Source organism: Mobula birostris, chromosome 4 (genome assembly GCF_030028105.1).
Source record: "Mobula birostris isolate sMobBir1 chromosome 4, sMobBir1.hap1, whole genome shotgun sequence".
NCBI classification, from domain to species: Eukaryota; Metazoa; Chordata; class Chondrichthyes; order Myliobatiformes; family Myliobatidae; genus Mobula; species Mobula birostris.
Genome location: NC_092373.1, coordinates 85,484,027 through 85,505,547, shown reverse-complemented (window position 1 = coordinate 85,505,547; position 21,521 = coordinate 85,484,027). Strand labels below are relative to the sequence as shown.

The 21,521-nt window shown below is 41.5% G+C and overlaps 1 protein-coding gene across 3 annotated transcripts in view; it reads left to right on the top strand.

Annotated features, from left to right (window-relative positions):
• The window catches only part of kif1aa (kinesin family member 1Aa), a 503,440-nt gene that overhangs the window by 204,760 nt on the left and 277,159 nt on the right, over positions 1 to 21,521 (top strand). For 2 of the 3 annotated variants that reach the window (XM_072255711.1, XM_072255713.1), the window contains 7 exons: positions 3,519 to 3,637; positions 5,379 to 5,434; positions 10,005 to 10,113; positions 10,464 to 10,530; positions 12,773 to 12,857; positions 14,001 to 14,106; positions 19,189 to 19,215. In XM_072255711.1, the coding sequence (XP_072111812.1) occupies positions 3,519 to 3,637; positions 5,379 to 5,434; positions 10,005 to 10,113; positions 10,464 to 10,530; positions 12,773 to 12,857; positions 14,001 to 14,106; positions 19,189 to 19,215 (569 nt within the window). The remainder of the gene's footprint in view (positions 1 to 3,518; positions 3,638 to 5,378; positions 5,435 to 10,004; positions 10,114 to 10,463; positions 10,531 to 12,772; positions 12,858 to 14,000; positions 14,107 to 19,188; positions 19,216 to 21,521) is intronic. The other variant, XM_072255712.1, reaches the window with a different exon arrangement.

Here is a 21,521-nt window from a genome sequence, read left to right as displayed (position 1 = left end):
CCTCATCTCTGTAGCATTGTATCAAAATTTGAAGAAAAAACATGGAAAATGCAGTAAACAGTGTGTGCAACAGTGTAAAATACCAGGAGAATCTCAACAGTTTGCCATAAAAACTGGCATATTAAAGGCACAGCACCACACAGCAAAGTTGCTGGTGAACGCAGCAGGCCAGGCAGCATCTCTAGGAAGAGGTACAGTCGACGTTTCAGGCCGAGACCCTTCGTCAGGACTAACTGAAGGAAGAGCTAGTAAGAGATTTGAAAGTGGGAGGGGGAGGGGGAGATCCAAAATGATAGGAGAGGACAGGAGGGGGAGGAATGGAGCCAAGAGCTGGACAGACGCTGCCTGGCCTGCTGCGTTCACCAGCAACTTTGATGTGTGTTGCTTGAATTTCCAGCATCTGCAGAATTCCTCGTGTTTGCGGTATTAAAGGCACACTTTATCCTGCTAATACTTGGTATGAAAAATAAGATCCAAAACAAGCTAAGTGATATCATTGTAAAGAGGCTACAAGAATGTTTTCAAATGTTTTTGAAGGTGACAGGACAAGTTGAGAAAGTTGTTAAGAGAGCATATGGTTGCATTGTAGCAGCATGGAGCACAAAAGCGAGGGATTTGTCCAGAATTCCTGTTAAAAATGGTTAGGGAAACTGCAGTACAGGTATTGTGTTTATAAATACATGAGATTCTGTAGATGCTGAAAATCTTAAACAACAGACACAAAATGTTGGAGACACTCAGCAAGTCAGGCAGCATTAGAAGATTGCCCACGGCATGGTAGTGGACTCTGCTACTTTGACAACAGCTGCCTCCAGACTGCAGACCCCGGCTGCCTATGGCTGCTGCCTCAACCCAGACCCCCTCCAAACTGTCGTCCCAGCCATCTCCGGGCTGAGACCTTTCTCACTGTGGCCTACTGCTCCTCTTCTTCCACCACTGTCCCCCACCGTCCCATGGCCTATCAGTGTCCCCCCCTCTCCCCTTCATTCCTCTGAGCCCCCATTTTCCTCCCACCACACTTTCCTTGAACAGTCCAGCACTCCTCTCTCATCTGATCCTTCCATGAACCCAGTTCCACCCTATGCTATGTCTTCACCACACCCTTTGCTTTACCCCTCTGTGAGGCAGAATGTTCTGTCCTCAGCAGGGGCCTTATCTTTGTCCCCTTGCATCTACACCTCAATGAGTTCTGTACCTGACATAATGACAAGTTCTCCTTCTGTCGCCTCCATCTCCCAGCCTACTTCTTTGATGAGGATTCCCACTGTTGACACCTTCTCCCATCTTCAACTCTCTTTTTCTGCACCCCACACTAGCCTTCTGCCTGTTCTAGATCTTTTCATCTCATAACTGCCGACGGGACATCAACTGTCTCAACTTCGCCTTTCCTCTAGCCTGTTCTAACCCAACCCCCCTCTGAACAGACAGCCTTCGCACTCTGCCCCAATCCCAACCTCACCATTAAAACCCACAGATAAGGGTTCTGGCAGATTGACCTCTTCCTTGCTAAGGCTAGGCGGCAGCTCTCAGGCACCTCCTCTTACTTAGCCAATGCACAAGACCCCACAAAGGAGCACCAGGCCATTGTTTCCCGCACTATCACCAACCTCATTAACTCTGGTGATCTCCCATCCAATTGCTACCAACCTCACAGTTCCTGTCCACACTGCTCGTTTCTAGCTCCTACCCAAGATCCACAAACCTAACTGTCCCAGTAGGCCTATTGATTCTGCCTGTTCCTGTCCCACTGAACTTATGTCTGCATACGTTGATTCCATTTTGTTTCCTTTGGTTCAGTCTCTTCCTACCTACATCTGTGACACTTTGCATGCTCTCCGTCACTTCAATTACTTTCTGTCCCCGGCCCAGATTGCCTTATTTTTATTATGAACGTCCAGTCCCTACACACTTCCATTCCCCATCAGAAAAGCTTTTTAAGCTCTCTGCTTGTCCCTGGATAACAGAACTAACCAGTTTCCCTCCATCATCACCCTCTTCCATCTAGTGGAACTGGACCTTGCCCTCAACAATTTCTCTTTTGCCTTCTCCAACCTCCAACTTTTTCCAAACTAAAGGTATTGCTACGGGCACTTATATGGGCTCTAGTTATGACTGCCTTTTCACTGGCTACGTAAAACAGTCCATGTCCCAAGCCTACACTGGTAATAGTTCCCAACTTTTCCTGACATGTCTGTCCATGGACTCTTCTACTGCCATGAAGGGTTCAAACCCAAGTTGGTGGAGCAGTACCTCATGTTTCATCTGGTTAGCCTCCAACCTGGTGGCTTGAATATCAATTTCTCCAACTTCCAGCAAGTTCTCCCCACTCCATTGTTTCTTCTATTCATCCTCCATTTTGGTTACCCTCTCACCTCTTCTCCTTACCTGCCTTCTGGTTCCCCTCCTCCTTTCCTTTTTTCCATGGTGCACTGTGATCTCTAATCAGATTCCTTCTTTTACAGACCTTTATCGATTCCACCTACCCCATCCTAGCTTCTCACTTTACCTCCCCCTCTACCCCACCCATCCACCCACCCACACACCTTACACCTCACCTATCAGCATCCCCTCCCCATCTTATTCTGGTTTTTGCCCCCTTCCTTTCCAGTCCAAAATGAAGGGTCTGGGCCCGAAGCGTCCACTTTATTCATTTCCATGTTTGCTGCCTGACCTGCTGAGTTCATCCAGCATTTTGTGTTTGTTACCTCTTTTTTAACTATTCATTTGATCTGAATAAGTCAGAAACATAAAACTTCTGCAGTAGTGTAATTGAAGGGATCCTTGCATGAGTAAGGTTCCTCACTAGATCTGGTACCCTAAATTACATGGATCCTTTTAATTATTTATCTCCTGTGCTTGTGTTCTTTCATCGCACCATGTCAATTCTCCCTCCCAACCTACCATGGCGTCCATATCCCCTTCCCTGTCATCTCCAAGCTCTGTTGATTCAATCACACCCTCCACTGGACGATGATCTGCTCCTCTGGACTGTCAAAGCGTAATCAACACACTCACCCAATCCTTAACTGAAATTCCAACAAAACTCCCTCCCTGCATGAGCCCGTAACGCATGCAGCATGTGTAGGGTTAAGCTTAAAATAGAAGTCTCTTGATAGGGTTGTTGAATGGTGCACACACTGTTGGCCCACTGCATCAAACCACCAGGCCCCAGGGCTGCTGATCTGATGTTTCACCATTGGAGGAGTTTGGGGATTGGGAGATCAAGAGTAAAGAGAGTTGGGCAAATCAGGGATTGTGAATCATGGGCTTCAGGAGTTTGTGTTGAATGGGCAGCAACAATCAGAATCTGAGTGAGTTGAGGGTAGGTTAGCCTCCCAAGTAAACCAGACATCTTTCGCTCTAAAACCTTTGCACATGCAGTATTGTAGAGTCATGCAGCAACCCTGCCCATGGCAGTGTGCCCTGCTACCTGTCCTGTTAATGGCTGTAGCACTCTGGAGACTTCAGTCTTTTGTTTACATCTTGAAGTGTATTTGAAAGATTTGTTCTTTTTACAGATTGCAGTGGAGGTGACCAAATCCTTCATAGAGTATATCAAGACCCAACCTATTGTCTTTGAGGTATTTGGACACTACCAACAGCATCCATTCCCACCTCTCTGCAAGGACCTCATCAGGTAGACTCTCCCGCTGTATATCACTTATAGCCACATTATCAAGAATCAAGTGTCAAAGATTAACTGTATTCAGCAGATGCATTTACATGTATTAAGAATTTGTTGTTGTGTGTTGGTCAGGGCAGAGCACGTAACAAAAAACACCAGCATTCAACAATTATAAACAATTCCATAACATGCAAAGAAGTATATATAAATAAAAGGCTAGTATCTCATTCCTTGTAGCAACAGAGGTTCTGCATAAGTCTTTAATTTTACTTGTAGTGGGTGGGGAGGATCTAAGATTAGACAAATTGTTCAAGGACATAACAGTCCAAATGTATGTCAACTAAAGAGCACAATATCTGATTGAAAGAGAGAAATCACCCCATGTCTATGTTGTCTATAGAATTTATCAGTGATACTCCTGCTGCAGGCACTACACAGAAGCCTTCTTCTGAGGTACTGCCTCCGGTTGAAGATGATTTACTTTAGTTTTGTCAACTCTGAGGAATGGCCAACTCTTCAAAAGTTAGAGGTGCCAAATGGATGGGTAGTTTGTGATATGGTGCTCTGTTTTCATTCTTTACATTAGTCTTTTGGTATGGTCCAAGTGCATCCAGTCAAATATTCTCAATGTCATTAGGAGTGCTTCTCAATGTTGAGTGGTCATGGGCCAAGCATTCTCAGGAGTCAGTGAAGCTGTTGCAATTTTTTCAAGGATGTTTTAAGTGTATTCTTCAATCTTTTCTTGTGCCCATCTAGTAATGACTTCCTGTCACCCTGCTCAGAAAAGAGTATCAATTTGGATTGCCTGGTTTCAGGCCTGTTGATGATATGGCCTGTGCACTGAAGACAACAAAGTAGAATTAGGCTGTTAGCATTGGACATACTACCTTAAAGAGACAGTATAGTTCACTTATCCTTCTGTAACTTTGGGGATTTTTTTTGGAGACACCATTGCTGATATCTTGAAGTGTCTCCAGTAGGTAGTCCAGAAACACAAAGCCCTGATTAGAGCACAGCTGGTGTGCCTCATTCTGTTCTGTGCACCACATCCTGGAAAGGTATAATCAGTTGGAATGATGGCTGAAATTGCTGGAATGATTCTTGAATTCCAACACCAATCATGAGTATGGGTAACAGAAGTTGCTATCTATTTGCTGAGACTTAGCATTGATCTCAATTTTCAAGACAATAAAACTGGTAGAGTGGATAGAGAGAAACAATTTCCAGTGGTTGGCAGACTAGTAGCAGACACATAACAAAAATTAAGTCAGATCTTTTAGGAAGCAAGTTAAAAAAGTTCAGCAAGGAAACTGGTCGAAGTTTGCTCCTATCTCCTGCACATTTTGTTCGGGCAAAGTCAATCATTATTCAGAGATTGATACATTTTATTAATATAAGTATTAAGGATTGGGGGCAAAAGTGGGAGGATGGTCACAGATCAACCAAATTCTCATTAAACATTGTAAGAAGATAAGAATCTATGTACTCTTCTTCTGTTCCTATGAACAGCAGCTTAGTTGTCATGCCCCCATAGATTGCGCTCATTCCTAGAGAAATTGTTTCTTTACACTTTGCCAGCCTCTGCATTAAACAACTAAGCTGGGAATTTCACTGTGTAAAGTGCTCCAGGGAATGAATCATCTATTTATGGTACCACATGCTGATGTAATCTGGCTGGTGATCTTCTCTCAATAGACACCCAGCTTCATTGTACTAAAATAGGTTTTCACCTATTTCTTTCTCCTTTTCTCAGCCCCTTAAGACCATCTCGCCGGCAGTTCCCTCGGGTGATGCCCTTATCTAAACCAGGTGAGACAAATAAAGCTCTTCCATGCTTTTCTCATGATTTGCATAGAAACACAGAGGTTAGATATTAGATAGGAAAATGCATAAGACCATCCTTTACCCGGTCATAAGCCATTCTACTGGCTTTCCAGATGTCCTTAAAAATGACTGTAGGCTCCTTAGTGTTGTAGACTAGGAGCTGAATTTCATTGCCATCACCAAAACAGAGTGATCATCAACTGGAAGTGTTGATCCTGCCTCACCTGGGTCCCATGCCTATTGTGCTCAGTTTGCGCGTCCTTCATCCAAAGAGGAGCCAGTTGCCTCCGCGAAACCACTGAGTCGGCAATCTCAGGGTAGTAGGAAAAAGGAAAAACAAGTATAATTGTAAAAATCTTGATTAATGTGCTCAGAGAATGGATTTTGGAATGTCAGGAAGATCAAAAGTGGGCAAACACCAGTGACTGGCAGAGCAGGTTCCGCGACAACACTTCCAATAACATTGTCTGTTTACTGCAGCCTTTCTGCACTACCATGAGAGCAACTTTCAACCCAAAACCCCTCCCACCACATCTTTCTTAAAAGATGCCAATTTCTGACCTCGAAAACAATATACCACCTCAACCCTCCTCACATGTTGCTAGGTGCGACTGTTACTGGAGAGCTTTCACCGAGTTCCAGACCCATGATCCTGGCCATGCACCTTTCCATTGCAGGAGAATGCCAGCAGAGGTGATGACACACAGTGGAATAGGGTCAAAAGAAAGCAACCCTCTAGCTACCTCATGCCCACCTCAGATAATAATTCATTTTATACTTTGAGCAACACAACACAGAGGCAGTGAGGATAGCAAGAGCTCAAAATGTACTTTGGATGAAAAGTTTGACCAAAGGTGCCAGAAATGGTCATATTGACCATCTTAACCAAGTCTTGTGCGACTTAATTGCCAGACTGGTGATAGCAGCTGTTTCTCATGTGATATTAGATGTGGTTCGTTGTTCTACGATGCCACCCTGTCTGAGAAGTGCACTGTTTTTACCAAGTACTATCAGGGCAGAGAGCTGGCCTCAGTTCCCAAAGTAAAAGCGCCTGAAATCAGAGATATCTCCCAGGGCTGGATAATATCCGAGGTCACACTCCGGTTTTCTCTAGCGCATGGAGGGGTGGGAATACTAACATGTTTTCCTTTCTTCATTAGACAACCTGTCAGAGTTGATGCAATGTCATGATGTCTGTTGTTTTCTGTTTCCATTATACATCTGGCAGAGAATGAGAAAGCACTTGTTTTGATTAGACACCTGATGCCTAATGGGTTGAGCCTTCCGTTCCTGGATTCGCTGTCCATGCACGCCGTGTCTGCTGCTAGTGTTGCTGTTTCCTATCTCTCCGAGGAGGAGGAGTGTGCTCCCCTGCCCCTCCCCAATTACCCTGGCTGTGCTGTCAGGAAAGCCCAGGCACATGGTTTGTAGTAATGGAGCCTGTTGGAAGTCTCTTTGATTGGATACTTTGCCAGTTATCGGTGGCTGATTCATCGCCTAATCCCAGAACTATTAAAGTGTTCTTGGTACTTCTCACTACTGTACAGTAAAACTCTGATAATCCTGTATCTTCAGGACTTTGCTGCAATCAAATAGGTTTCCCAGATAACTGGATATTACTCCTTTTAGTCCAAGACACTTTGTTAATTATTTTTAAAAAAATCTTTTCTAATGAACTCAGTGAGCTTAAGCGGAATGGGAAACAGAGCCCCGTTGAATTTAAAGGGAGCACGAGAACCATGATACAGTCAGTAAAAGCTTGGCAAAAATCAGTACAAGCTGACTCCAACAAGCACTTTACACCCTGGACCCAGCTGCAAACCCATCCTCATGTCTCTGACTGAGGCATTCTCCACCCTGACCAGGGCTCCAGCTGCACGCCCAACCTGTGCACCCAGTAATATACAACCAACCTCACAAGCATGTGGCTGCATGGATGACTACTGATGATGTAGTGTACTAACAAGTGAGGCAAAACTAGTAGGATTTCCAAACAATTGGATACCAGATTTTTGGAGTTTTGCTGTACCTAATTCATCTCCACCATGGATAACTCATCTTCCCCACTTCCTGTCCTTTATGAATATGAATTCTAACTCACAAACTCAGGACATTTTCCTTCCCACTGAACATATAATATAGTGGTCCACTCTCCTCTCCTATCAGGTTCCTTCTCCAGTATTTTACCTTTCCCATCTACCTGGCTTCACCTATCACCTTCTAGCTTGTTCTCCTTCCCTTCCCCACACTTTTTTATTCTGGCTTCTTCCTCCTTTCTTTCCAGTCTTGATAAAGGGTCGCAGCCCGAAACGTTGACTGTTTATTCATTTCCATGGAAGCTGCCTGACCTGCTTGGTTCTTCCAGCATTTGTGTGTGTTGCTCTGGATTTCCAGCATCTGCAGAATCTCTTGTGTTTATAATGTAGGAAGTGGCTATAATCCGAAACTGCCATGGTTTATGGATTCTTCCTTTCCCCTTTCCTCTTCTGTTCTTTGATTTTGGACCAGACGAAGAAAAGCACTCTTTTTCTGGTGGAACCCCAGCCTGTAATTTTCAGCATCCTCCCTAAAGAAGAGTTTTTTTCCTGCAAGTTCCCAAATATTGATATATGAGGACTCAACATTCTGTTTGCTTGTATAAAATGCTGATCCCAAGTTTGTCCAACTCACTTCCCTTGGCCCTGGTGATGTACCCAATTCAAAATCACTTCCCATAGGACACAACAGTGTGTCATTTCTCAGTCCTGTGCTCTTGTGTCTCACTCAATAACAAACAACAGTGGACAAGAGTGTGCAACTAAATCAAAAATAGATATGACTTCAGAAAAGAATTGGCATATTTGATATTGATGTCAGTGTTGGGGTTTCTTTACATTTGAAAGTTAACAAGCCTAAGCTGAACCTAAGATGGAAGATTTCCCTAAGGTTTATGTCAAATCAGTGATTCAAATCAGTGATGAACAAAGTTGGGGTTTGTGTTTAAAGGCAACAAAAAAGAGGTCCTTGGTGCCTTTTCCCAATGGAAAACAAGGCTGAAGTGTTAGAAAGCACCAAATTTACAACTGAAAGCCAAAAATATACCGATTCATAACTGAGCTGTTTTGGAACCAATCGTATCTTGTAAGACAATGCACACCTGGTCCATTGCTGTTATTCAATCACGCTCAGCTGTTGTCCTTTTACTTAAGTATGTTATTTTTGATTCAAGAAAGCTCAGATATCAACTGAGTGCCCTTGGTCAATGGTCAGGGGTAAGGATATCTGTTCCAATCATTCTCTGCTGTGATTGAATCTTTCATCGTGTGAGATAATCTCAGCAAGGGAGGTTATTCTTTCAGAGGAGAAGTTTCAACTGAAGGGAAGCCACGAATCAGAAAGATTGCATTATTATACAGAGAGGAATGCATACTTAGGGGTGGGATTTAGCAGTTTGGATTTCTAACTGAAGTAAACGAGTCCCAGAACAAAAGCCAAAATTCTCTGCAATTTTTTGAATTTAATTCCTTTAGTTCCAATTCATTCCAGCAAGAACTGGAGAGGAAAGTGAAGTGTGATGGCACAAGAAAGTGCTGCTACAAGAACTCATTTTAATTCTAATTAGTATTAGGTTTGTTGAATGACTAATTCAACACAAACATGTGGAATAGTGAAGTTCTCGGGATTGATGGAACCCCTGAATAAAATCATACTTCTGGCACATTTTTAACTTATCAATGTGTGAATCACCCTTAAGAATCCACAATCAGAAAGATAGAATGTATCTGAATATAGGTGAGATTGGTTAGTGCTGTGTGTTGTGTGGTCTTTATTCTCAACTCCTGTGTGTCTTTATTCTCAACTCCTGTGTGTCTGCTGTGTTTTGTTTCGTTTTGATCTTACATAAGGCAGTGAGCTTTTGTTTGATTGTCAGTAGTATTTTGTGTGATACGAATCTTTCGGTGCCCTGTGAATCTAATCTCTAAAAAGTCCAAAGAAATGTCTGTTTCCTTGAGTTGGCCAACTGCCATAGAAATCTATCATGTGGAAGGAGATAATTAACTTAACATGCCCATGGACTTCAGGTTAAATCCTTACTCCCAGTCTTTGTCCTTGGCCCTTGCAGTTACTTCAAGTACCCATCTGGGTACATTATGTAGATATGAGAGAGGGTTCTGCCTCCAGCAGCCTTCTAAATGCATGACCCCTTCAGGATTAAATATTTTTTCTTAACTCCCTAAATCCCTTGCTAAGGAAAACTTTTTTAATGTTTATGTCACCCATAATTTAAACTTCTCCTCAGACTCCCTTGTTTCAAGATAATCCCAGCCAAGTTATTCCCTCTGATTACCTACTGGAAAAGAATGTTAAAGTAATGACAGAATTGAACCTGTCACTAATTGCATTTTGAAAAATAAAGTAAAGATCAGTTCCTAATTTGCATGCCAATTTTGCAGCTGAACAAAACAGCAGCTTTTTGAACAGATACTATTGGAAGTTGATAATAGAGCCATTTGCAAGCTTTGGGTAAACACTTGGTTGTTTCCATTGCCTTGACTAATGATTATTTTATTTCCAGTGCCAGCAACCAAGTTAAGCACCATGAGCCGACCCACGGCAGGGCAGTGTCAGGGCAAGTATGACCTGCTGGTGTTCTTCGAGATCTGTGAGCTGGAGGCTACTGGAGAGTAAGTGCCATCACCCATTGCAGTATGTAACATGAAGAACACCTTGTTAAGCTCAAGTTCAGGCTGCCAAAGTTACTCATCAGACCAGATTTGACAATGCGTGTCAAATTCAAGTTTATTTTCATATGCACATGTACAGTACATGTATGCACAGATGCAAAGAAAAACTTGCATCAACATCACAGACACATGGCATCAGAGATAATTTTCACAAGAAAAACATAAATTATATTAGAAAGAAGAGAAAACAAAAGTCTGTTGTAATGCAAAGCGAACATTTCCTTTAATGTTTGCTTGATTTAGATAGGCAGTAGACGGTAGAACACAATGTCTCCCTTTTCCTTTTGCAGGTACATTCCCGCTGTAGTCGACCACAGAGGTGGAATGCCCTGTCATGGAACTTTCTTACTACACCAGGTACTACCGTATAGTCTCAAATGAGTCAGACTCTTTAAGTTTCTGAAAAGTTTATTCTTTTATACGTGTCTCCCCTTGGCTTTGAATGAAAACTGATCCATGTTAATAAAGACATGTCAAATTATCAGGTCACAGGTGGTGACAATCATCTCATTTGTGGGTCCCCCACTGGAGCTTCAGCACTTTACAACAGAATCTTCTGGACACAGTCGGTAGTTCAGAGAAAGTCAGAGGAGGTGACACAGCATCAATACCTTTCACCTGAACTGGGAGAAGCTAGAGGTCAAAAGTTTTAAGTTGCAGAGGAAGGGAAAGGGGAGAGGACGCAGGTATGATGGTCTGTCAAAGGCAGGAGAGATATCATAAGAGAGGTGGTGGAAGATATTCAGAACTAAAGACTAATAGTTAACATAAGGTATATGTAAGGGAACTGCGGATAGCAGGGGACAATAAAATCTGGGGAAAAAAAGCAGGAGATAGATAAAAACTGTGCCTGGAGCTGTGCAATAGAAGGCTAGAATGGCTGAATAGCTGAAATTCAGTGTTAAGCCCAAAGGTTATTATATGCCTTGTTGGGAGATACTAATCCTTCTGCAGGATCTCAACCCACGACATTGACTTAACACTTTGCATTCAGAAATGTTTCCCAACCTATAGAAATTTTCCAGCAGTTCATCCTTTGCTGCAGAAGGTGAGTACTTTTCTTCTAGTTTACATTGAGCTCCTTTGTAACATTGTAGAATATGGAAGAGAGAACAGTCTTTGCTCAGTCAAGAGAGTTTCATTTATATCCCCTGCCATTTCCAGTTGTGAAGCACTCTGGGAAGGAATCCTATTGCTAAGGATTGGTGGGGGGTCTAGAGGGTGTGATCATAGGTGAAAATACATGATTGTTAGATAGAGGGTCAACAATTTGATGTGCTGGTGTAGGGGCTGATGGTTGGATTACTTAGTCTACAGTCATTTGTCAAGATGGAGGCATCGGTTGTTATGGAGTGTGATGGGTAAAGGTGGTTATAGTGACTGCAATTGGTGGTCAGGGGACCAGGTGTAATGATACACTTGTAGTGGATGGTGTCAATTGTCATGGGCTACAGTCAGTAGATTGGTAGTGAGGGATCTCGACAGACGTGGATTGCAGTTAGTTGTTGGGGTGGTCAAGATAAAGTGTGTTCAGTAGTAAGGGGTTATGAATATTTGAGGGAATTTACACTATGTTCAGTATTTAACAACAGGATTTAGAAATGTCATTAACTGACAGTAACAACAGGGCTCTCTTCCAATGTGAATTGGATTGTAAACGTTTTTTCTTTGATTTCCATTTTTTATTCTAAACCCCTTTGTAGTCCTGGCAGAATATGGGATATCTTGTTGGATGAGTGATTCTTTAGTGATCTCTAAATTCTGACCAGCCCTCTCTATTCTAACCCATAGTGCCTCTTTATCTGTTTGGCTAGTCTTACTTTGATCCTCGTTTTGAGCCTCTCTGTTGTTTCATCAACCTCCATTTACACAGTGGGAGGGAAGGCCATACCAGGCTGTTCTCCTTCACGCTTATCGATAGCAGCCTGAGTCCCACTCCAGTGTGTGACCCATTGGCAAATCAATGTGAGTGTGAAATAGATGCATGGTGTTGAGCAGAAATGAGGTTGGGGTGAGAACTGCTGTGAATTTCCCTTTGTGGGTAACACAAAGAAAAATCCATTGAACAAATTCACTCTTGTAATCAAGTAAGTAAGAATTAAGCAGGAGCAATATGATCTAGTGAGCTTGTATATTGTTACAGAGATAACTGAGTTAAATTTTGCAAATTAAACCCTCTGGCATCGAGCTTTATCCAATAGGAGCACATATAGATGCTGTCACATACATTTGGGAGATGTTATCAAAGCCAGGCATTGTAAGGAGAGTATGTAAGTACAGGTTTTTATCAGAGCAGTAGAACTTTTAGAGTGTGGTTAAATCACATTATGATAGAAACAGCCCAAAGTCACTTCAGACTTACTGTGTGACATTGGATTCCTTTTACTCAGAACAGCTCACATATGCAACAGGTTCCTACAGTTGAACGAGAAAGCTTTAATACCATGGTCATAAAAATGTAATGTTTGTGTATTCTTCTTTCCCAGTACATAGACCTTCCATGTGGAGACTGTCGCAAGCCGTAAGAGCTTTGTCATAGTATGATTAGAGTTAAGTGGCTCGAGCAACTAATGTCATTCCTATTGTCTGTTTGTGCTAGGGAATCCAGAGGAGGGTAACAGTGACGATCGTGCATGAGACCGGAAGTGATATACATTGGAAGGAAGTGCGAGAGTTGGTTGTAGGTAAGTAGGGAGGAAAGCAATTAATGCAAAGATCAAGTTATCTGATTGGCCTTACAAATCAAAAGGCAGAGCCTAAATCGAAAAAAAAGGCCAAAATAGTAAAAGCAGCTTCAACTTAGAAAATCATGCCAAGCAATTTTACAGACCCATTGTCAGACAAAACTTGGCATCAAGGAAGGGCACGTTGGGCTAGGTGACGTCCAAGTTGTTTGTAAATTGCAAACTCTGTCACCTAGTCTTCTAACAAGTGATGGGATTCAGCTGTCTCTTCAAGTACTCTTGCTAATTTGGGGTAAATTTGTTCTCTAATGCAAGTGCTGGGGTGATTTCTGGGGAGAGTGCCACATGCCTCTGACAATCCAACAATCCTGTGTCGTCAGTATAGGACACTGATGCAGGGATTAATAGTGTAAAATGAGAAGAACAATAACTGTCGCAGAAATAAAGCTGCACCCTTCATAAACCACAAATGCACGGTTGAATTTTGCAACTGTGTTTTTATTTGCGTGGAATTCACCAAGTGAAATCACTGTGCACACCTAATGCCTTGGAGATGACCCTACACTTCAATTATCCATGCAGGGAGATGATTAATTAGGTTTCCTATTAAACAATAAGTGCAACTATCAATAAAATTTCTGCACCAGTGTGTTTCTCAGTATTGTTGGGTGAGATTAAATATTAGTCAAGACACCAGGCAGAGTTCCTGCGTTCATCTGGGTCATAGTGTCATAACACTATTAGAACTATCCAAAATGGGAGTCAGGACATTTGATGCTTCACTTGAAGAAGGGATTCTCCATTGGCTCAATGCTTCTTCCACTTACTCGGTTGCATGTCAGGTCAGTGTAGTCAAGCTAAGCTTCACATTCATAGAGTCAGAGCTAAGGGTACAACCTCTAGAGCACCACTGAGAAACCCAGTGCAATGGCTGACCTTTCAGCCATCTGAGTTTTCACCCTGTGACAATACACGTGGTGAACTGTTTAGATAATAAGGGAAGAGATGAACATAAATCCCAAGAATGGGCAAACTTGTGAAGTAACCACAGAAGTTCACTACTCAATCGAAGTAGTGCGGATGGGGGAATGGGATGTGCTTTCTCTGCTCTCAGTAACCAGGCGCATATTGTCTCTTCCTTAGGTCGGATCCGGAACACTCCAGAGTCAGATGATTCTGTCATCGATCCTAACATCCTGTCCTTGAATATTTTAACGGCAGGCTACACACATCCATCCCTGGAGGATCGGTAGGTTAGACACTGAGCATTGGCCAGAGAGTTGAATCATTTGTGCCCACTTTGAAGCTGCCAGCATCTAACAAATTGCAAAACAATTTCCAGGTCATTCCTCTTCTCTTGGATTCCCAGTACTCTCACTTACGTCTTTTCCCTCTTACAACCCACGTCTCTGCCTCTACATCATTATTTTGTGGTTCAAGTCAAACATCCCAGCAGTTGTTCCTGTTTCAGAACCGCCCTCCTTAGCTCTCCACTCTGAAACAGATTGCTCCTCCCTGAGCTACAACATAAGGTTAATTGAGTAAAACTTTCATTAATGTGTAAAGCATTCCCCAGATTAAATAAAGAAAGTGCCTCTCTAGACACTGTATTATCAGATGGACCTAGGTAATGAATAGACAGATGCAAGGGAAAGCTCACTCTGTGTCCCAGCTACACAACCACCAGATACACAACAACTGAATACAGACCAAATCTCCTTCTAGCATTCCATCATCTGACACTTCCAGATTAAATTCACAGCTATATAGAGAGTACAAATCCTTCTAGCATTCCCTCATTAAACAGTCCCTCAATGGACGTATCATGAATTTAGTATAAGGGAAAGTTTTGCATCAAACCCATGCTGTTCCTTACCTGAGAGTGACGAGACAGGAATTCTGATACCATTTACTGATTTACTTTAGTATAGTGAGGACTGTGTGCAGACTGTTCAAAGTATGAAAAATGTTAAAAAAAAAACAATAACATTGAGCAAGTATTATTACTTAATACATAAGATGATTGGCACTTTCAAAGCATTATTGAATATAAACCATTGCCATCATTTTGTGAGTTTACCTTAAGAGTGTTGATTTCAATTCAGTAGATGACAATGGTTTCTATTTCAACTAATTGAGGATTGGTGACTTCTCAGTGTTCCCTTTGCAAAATTGGTTTTGTGCTTTACATTCCTTGGCAATAGTTTAAAACAAAAAATTACATTATTTTGTTATTAATCAGACCAAAAATGATAGGGAGCCATTGTGTTGGTCTGAAGAGCAGTGGAACTAATAATCCCTCCAATTTTGCAACCAGTTGCAAAGTACATATTCTCCTGTACCACCATCACCACCAGAGAGGAAAATCTGGACACACAGATCCCTGGAAAATGACAGGACCTTATAACTCAATCTGAATCTCTCCTTGTGGTGTCTCAAAGTATTTTAAAATCAAACAGTGGATAACACCAGTGCTGGTTGCGTAGCCATGTTGCAAATTAAAATGCTGGAAAACTCAGCTGGTCAGGCAGCATCTGGCATCTAAGAAAACTTCTTGCTTTCTTAGATGCCGGATCCCTTTTTAGATCTGATGAAGTGTCTTCAATCTGAAATATTCACTCTGTTTCTCTTTCCGCTGTTGCTGCCTGAGCTGCTGAATATTTTCACTGTTTCCAGTTTTTATTTCAGATATACATCTGCAGTTTTGTTTTATTTTCACCACGTTCCAGATATTTTAAGTTGAAATCTGAGAAATTGACATGGTATTAGAGACGTACGTCATACATAAATTTGTACATGAGAGTTGAGATGTTCCTCTTTTTAGATGAAACCAACATATCACCTAGTTCATTTGAATACAGACTATAATAGGGTCCAATGTTCCTAGAACTTTCTAACTGTTCTTAGACCCAGTTGGTACAGGAGAATATGGTTAACTTTAAATTTCAATAATAAAGAAGTAAGATAGTATCAGCTACATTGATTATGAAACTACTAGATAGTTTTAGGAAAAAGCCAAGGGTTCACTGATGGTCGTAACAGAAGGAAAATCTCCTTACCCAGTACGCCCTTCAAGTGACTCCCAACCCACCAATGCAGTTAACTGTTGATTGGCGATAGGTAACAAATGCTGACTTTGCAGTGATATCAAAATCTAATCAGGCAGGATCTTAATAAATGGTGGTGTCGGTTTGAGGGACTGGTGACCGTATCCTACTTTTTTAAAAAAATTTATTTATTTAGAGATATAGCGTAGAACAGACCCTTCTGAGCCTCTGAGCCACACTGCCAAGCAATCCCTGATTTAACCCTATCATGGTACAGTTTACAATCACCAATTGGCCTACTACCCGGTGCGTCTTTGGACTGTGGGAGGAAACCGGAGCAACCGGAGAAAACCCACACACTCCATGGGGAGAACGTACAGACTCTTTACAGATTACATCAGAATTGATCTCTGAACTCCGAGCTGTAATAGCATCATGCTAACCGCTATGTACCATGGACAGTTATGTGATCAAGCAGATGAGATCATACATAATGCAGTGATCTTCTGTGCCAGCTTGTTGCACATACTATTTATGGTCGGATAAAATAATTCTCCCAGTGTCCTGCTCCAAGCATGCTCACTTTTCATTTGGCCCTGGGATTTGAGTGATACTTTCCATCGCCATTGAGGCTGAAGCAAAGGAAATTAGCACCTCTTTTCAGAGCACCAACTTAATAACCTGTGAGAATTTCAACACTGCTTGGTTAGTAGACCGATTAACAGTATTAATCATTCCATTGATATTGTGCAGTTTGTTGACCATCTACACATCTAAACTTGTGTAATAGCATTTTTTGATATTTTCTGGTACTCCCATCTACTAATATATTTCAAAATTTTAAAAATGAGTGATTATGTGTGAGCCATTTGAAACTTCATGGGGTCATTTATGCCCTTATTTTACAAGGACCAGGGAAAACTGATGAGATATGAATGGAGCCTTTGACAGAATGGCTCCCAATTTAAAGGAGCTCAAAGTCAATGAAAGCCTCCTCAATATTTAGAAGCAGAAATTAAAATATCAGAATCAGGTTTAATATCACCAGCATATGTTGTGCAATGTGTTGTCTTTGCAGCAGCTATACGATGCAATAGAGAAGAATACTGTGAATTACAGTAAGCACATATATTAAATAGTTAAATTAAATAAGTAGTGCAAAAATAAAATTTAAAAAGGTAGTGAGGCAGTATTCATAGGCTCATTGTCCATTCAGAAATCAGAATACAGAGGGCTCCTGAATGGTTGAGTGTGTACCTTCAGGCTCCTGTACCTCCTTCCTGGTGGTAGTAATGAGAAGAGGGCATGTCCTGGGCGATGGGGATCCTTAATGATGGATGCCACCTTTTTGAGACATCGCTCCTTGAGGATGTCTTGAATATGACAGAAACTGACCGAATCTGCAGTGTTGTACAAGCAAGTTAATAAGCCCGGAATAGAATGAAGTTTTTGAGAAACAGTGAATGACTAAATGTACTTTGATACTCTGGGACTGGTGACACACTGCCCTTTTACCATGGGATTCGCTGATATGGTTTATTTCGAACAATAATAGATTCCAGTACACTGTGTGATTAGAATGGTATATCTGGTAGCTTTTTGATGAGAGTGTGAGTTGTCTGGATCATCTGCTGAGTGTAATTCCAGGTTCCTAACTAATGTCTTCATGAGATGTTTCCTGACGGTAAGTCTGACTGACTCAGGCGAGGGAAAGGTCACAGCTGAGAAACCAGGGAGAAGAAAACAAGGAGGTGATTGCTTTGATGACTGAGGACCAGCTTGAGGGGAGACATCAATTTCAAGGCAATATTGTGGTCTGGGATGAGAAAATTTTCTGTGGGGAGAGACTGCAGCAGGGATCATGATGTTTCAGCAACCAGTGATGGTGGTGAGGGACAGAGAGATAAATACTTCACTGAGAAACAACTCTGTTCTCCTTGGCACCACAAAGAGCATTATCAAGGCATTTATTTTCCCTTCTGGCCCTTCTTAAGACCTCTTACCAACAGGAAATGTGGGTTAAAAGCAATGAAAATCCTGCTAAAATAAAAGTCCACAATGTTTCTTACCACCTGTCATCTTAGACTGGGTAAGATATCCAGCTTTATTAATACTGGAAGTGAACAAACTCGGATTATCTCACATTTGTAAAGTGTTTACTTCTCACCTACATAACTACATAGACAGAAAGTGTTGAATAGTTTGAAGAAAGTTGTGTTTGAGTTTGAACTAATATTAATGAGTATGAGTGAATAAGTGAGGCTGCACCTGGGAGAACAAATGAAAGAGCATGTTTGATCAAGGTTAATAGTATGTTTGTATGCAGGTGAAAGGGAGTGAGTGTTACTTGCATTTGTTTTGTTGTAGCTGCTGCAAAAGTACGTGACTAATCATATATAAAAAAAGCAAATAATCACAGTTATGTTCTTCTTTAACCACCTGGTCATGGTTGCTGCTGCAAGCATAGAAGGTCACTAAATACCTATGGGTGGATGCAGCATCAATCAAAACATTGCCAATATACACACCTCCCAGAACAGCATGTGCTTGGTGAAATAAACAGTCTGGGATAAGCAGGTATTGGGTTGCACTGCTGGCCAACAGTGGTGAGTTAAACCAGCCAGATTTGCACTCCATGCAAGAAATGAGTTCCAAAGCCAAGCAGAACTCCAAGTGTGGCTGCACTAATGTCATATTTATTCTTTCAATCTATCATTGAGCAAAGCAGCTTATAAATAATGCATCTGAAGTTCTGACAACATATTAAAAAGGGAGAGCCTTTTGCTCTTTAAATCTGATCACCCATTACTTTTCTGTCACTTCAAGTGTAGAAATCAGTCCCATTTCCGACAGGGCTGACTGTACTCACTTGTGCAAATTTGTGTTCAACAATTCAGTTTAGGCATTCTGATCCTTGGTCTGACCTCAATATGAAACTTAAATATTATTTTCTAAGCTACTAGGTAACAGATTCTAAATTGGAAAGTAGGAGCTGGCTTAGTGCTGGAGAGAAAGACACAAAACATTCGATTGTTTAGGTTCCTCTCATTTTTACTGAAAACTCTATTTGCTCCATATTAATAATTTGGCTAAAATCATTGCTTTAAGAGGCTAGAAACATGAACTTTCACACAATATAGCACTGCTGATGAACAATGAGCCTTAGTGACCTTCTATCTCCTAGAACGTAGCTTTGCTGTCCACTGCTTTGCTTTACGATGTTACCGTCACCACTGGTACTTTATTGAGTCTACTAACAAGGTATTGTTCTTGTGTTTTTGCAGGCAATTTCTTGATTCGGATATGCCTAGGTATTTTTTTTTGTTTTAAATCCTTCAAATATTTATTTCTCAACAGCTTCAGGCATCGAAATCCCATCCAAATCTTTGGTTTTCTTTAAATTAATATCTTAATTTATTTGGACTGTTTCTTTTTTTTCCACTTTTCCTCTCTTCACCACATTCTGCAAAGACCTGCCTAAGCATTGCCAGTTCAATTCGGCTTGACGCTCAATTCCATGAGCTCTGAGAAGGTCAAAGGCTGCATGTAGCGCTTGCAGTGGCAATGCTATAAGGACTGATGTGATGCTAAGGACCAGGGTTGATCATGGGGAGCTATTCCACTGCTGCATACATCATTGTGTTAATTTCTTTTGAAGCAGGAAGGGCTTGTAGAAGGTTACTGCATGTGCTAAAGTTTGCAGTGTTAATCCTTACGTTTGTAGTTGTGTGGGCTCTGGTGTGCTGTGTTAAAGGCATTAAGTTGTTGTCATGCATTTTAACCTGACAATTGATGAATTCCGAAGCTTTATTGCTATTGCACATGGGCAAACACAGATCATGATTTATGGCAATGAAAGTGGAGTCGCAGGTCGTCAGGGTGGTAAAGAAGGCTTTTGGCTTGCTGGCCTTCACCAGTCAGGGCTCGAAGTATAGAAGATGTGCAGTTGTGAGGCCACAGTGGAAGTATCGTGTTCAGTCTTGATCATCCTTAGAGAAGAAGAATGTATTAAACTGGAAAGAGTTAAGATAAATTTGCCAGGATGAGGGACTGAGTTATAGAGGGAGGTTGGACAAGCTGGGACTTTTCTTCTTGGAGTGTAGGAGACTGAGAGGTGATCTTATATAGGTGTATAAAATCATAAGTGGGCATAGATTGGCTGAATGTACTCAGACTTTTTCCCAAGAATTAGGGATCAAAGACTAAAGAACATAGGTTTAAGGTGAGAGGGGAAAGATTTATCAGGGACTTACGGCAACGTTTTTACACAGAGGATGGTACATACAGGCGATGAGCTTCCACAGGAAGTGGTTAATGTAGGTATAATAACAACTAATAAAACATTTTATTTATTTATTTATTGAACTACAGCATGAATAGGCCCTTCTGGCCCTTCGAGCCGTGCTGCCCAGCACCTCTCGATTAACCCTCACCTGAGTACAGGATAATTTACAAAGACCTATCATCCAACTAACCGGTGCATCTTTGGACTGTGGGAGGAAACCCACGCATTCCACGGGGAGGGCGTACAAACTCCTTACAGATGTCGTTGGAATTGAACTCAAACTCCCAACACCCTGAGCTGTAATAGCATCTCACTAACCACGATGCTACCGTGACGGCCAGTTGGAAGGCACACGGATAGGAAAGGTTTTGTAGCTTATGGGCCAGGTGCAGACAAAAGGAACCAGCTTATATGAGAATCTTGATTGGAATAAACTATTTGGACCAAAGCCCCATTTCCTTGCTGCATGACTTTATGACTCTCTGACTTAGTGTGCTAGTAAGGGAAAACCTGGAGACTGGTTGCTGACTTACACGTCATAGAGGTGTGAGAGTGAGAATCTGCATCAACATATTTTCTTAAGGGCTATACAAAGTGGATACTGAGCATCTGTTGATTGTGTCAGATTGACAGATTACACATCTTCCCCAAAAATTTGGGAATTTTAAGGATCCACTGTCCATTCAGTAAAGTTTATTGCGCATCAATATTGGCATTCTGCAAATACAGGGTAAAGACGCGTCATTGCATATTGATGGAGTTTCAATTCACTCAGTGGGATGAGGTTTATTTTCTGTGTAAAGTTACAGAATCTCTCTTTGTTCAGCTGGAACTGGGGCATCAGCAGTTTAAGGGTGTCTCCCTGTATAGAGTTCCTGTTGATTCAATAGAATAAGGGTGTTTCACTGTGTATAATCCCCATCGATTCAGCTGGATAAGGGTGTCTCACTATATTTGTGCAGAGTTTCTTTTAATGCAGCACATTAAGGATGTCTGACTATATGGGTGATTTAATTCCTAAGAGTTTTTGCTATGATAAAGTGTATTAATTCAGAGGGTCTATTTAGTAATTGGCAGATAAACGGAGCCTGTAATTAGCCATTTATTCTCCTATGCAAGATTTTCCTGTGGCAGAGTTGCTAATCAGAATGGAAAAAACAGAGCCAGTAGATAAAAGCAAGCTCATCAACTCCTCTTGCCATATTCTTTAAACTTGCCTTTATGAAATACTCATGGAACTGCTAATTAAATCCATGATCTTCAAATGTTCCTCAACTTTATTAAAATTTGTGGTAAAACATTGAGTTTCTTCATTTATTTTTAGTTTTGTTT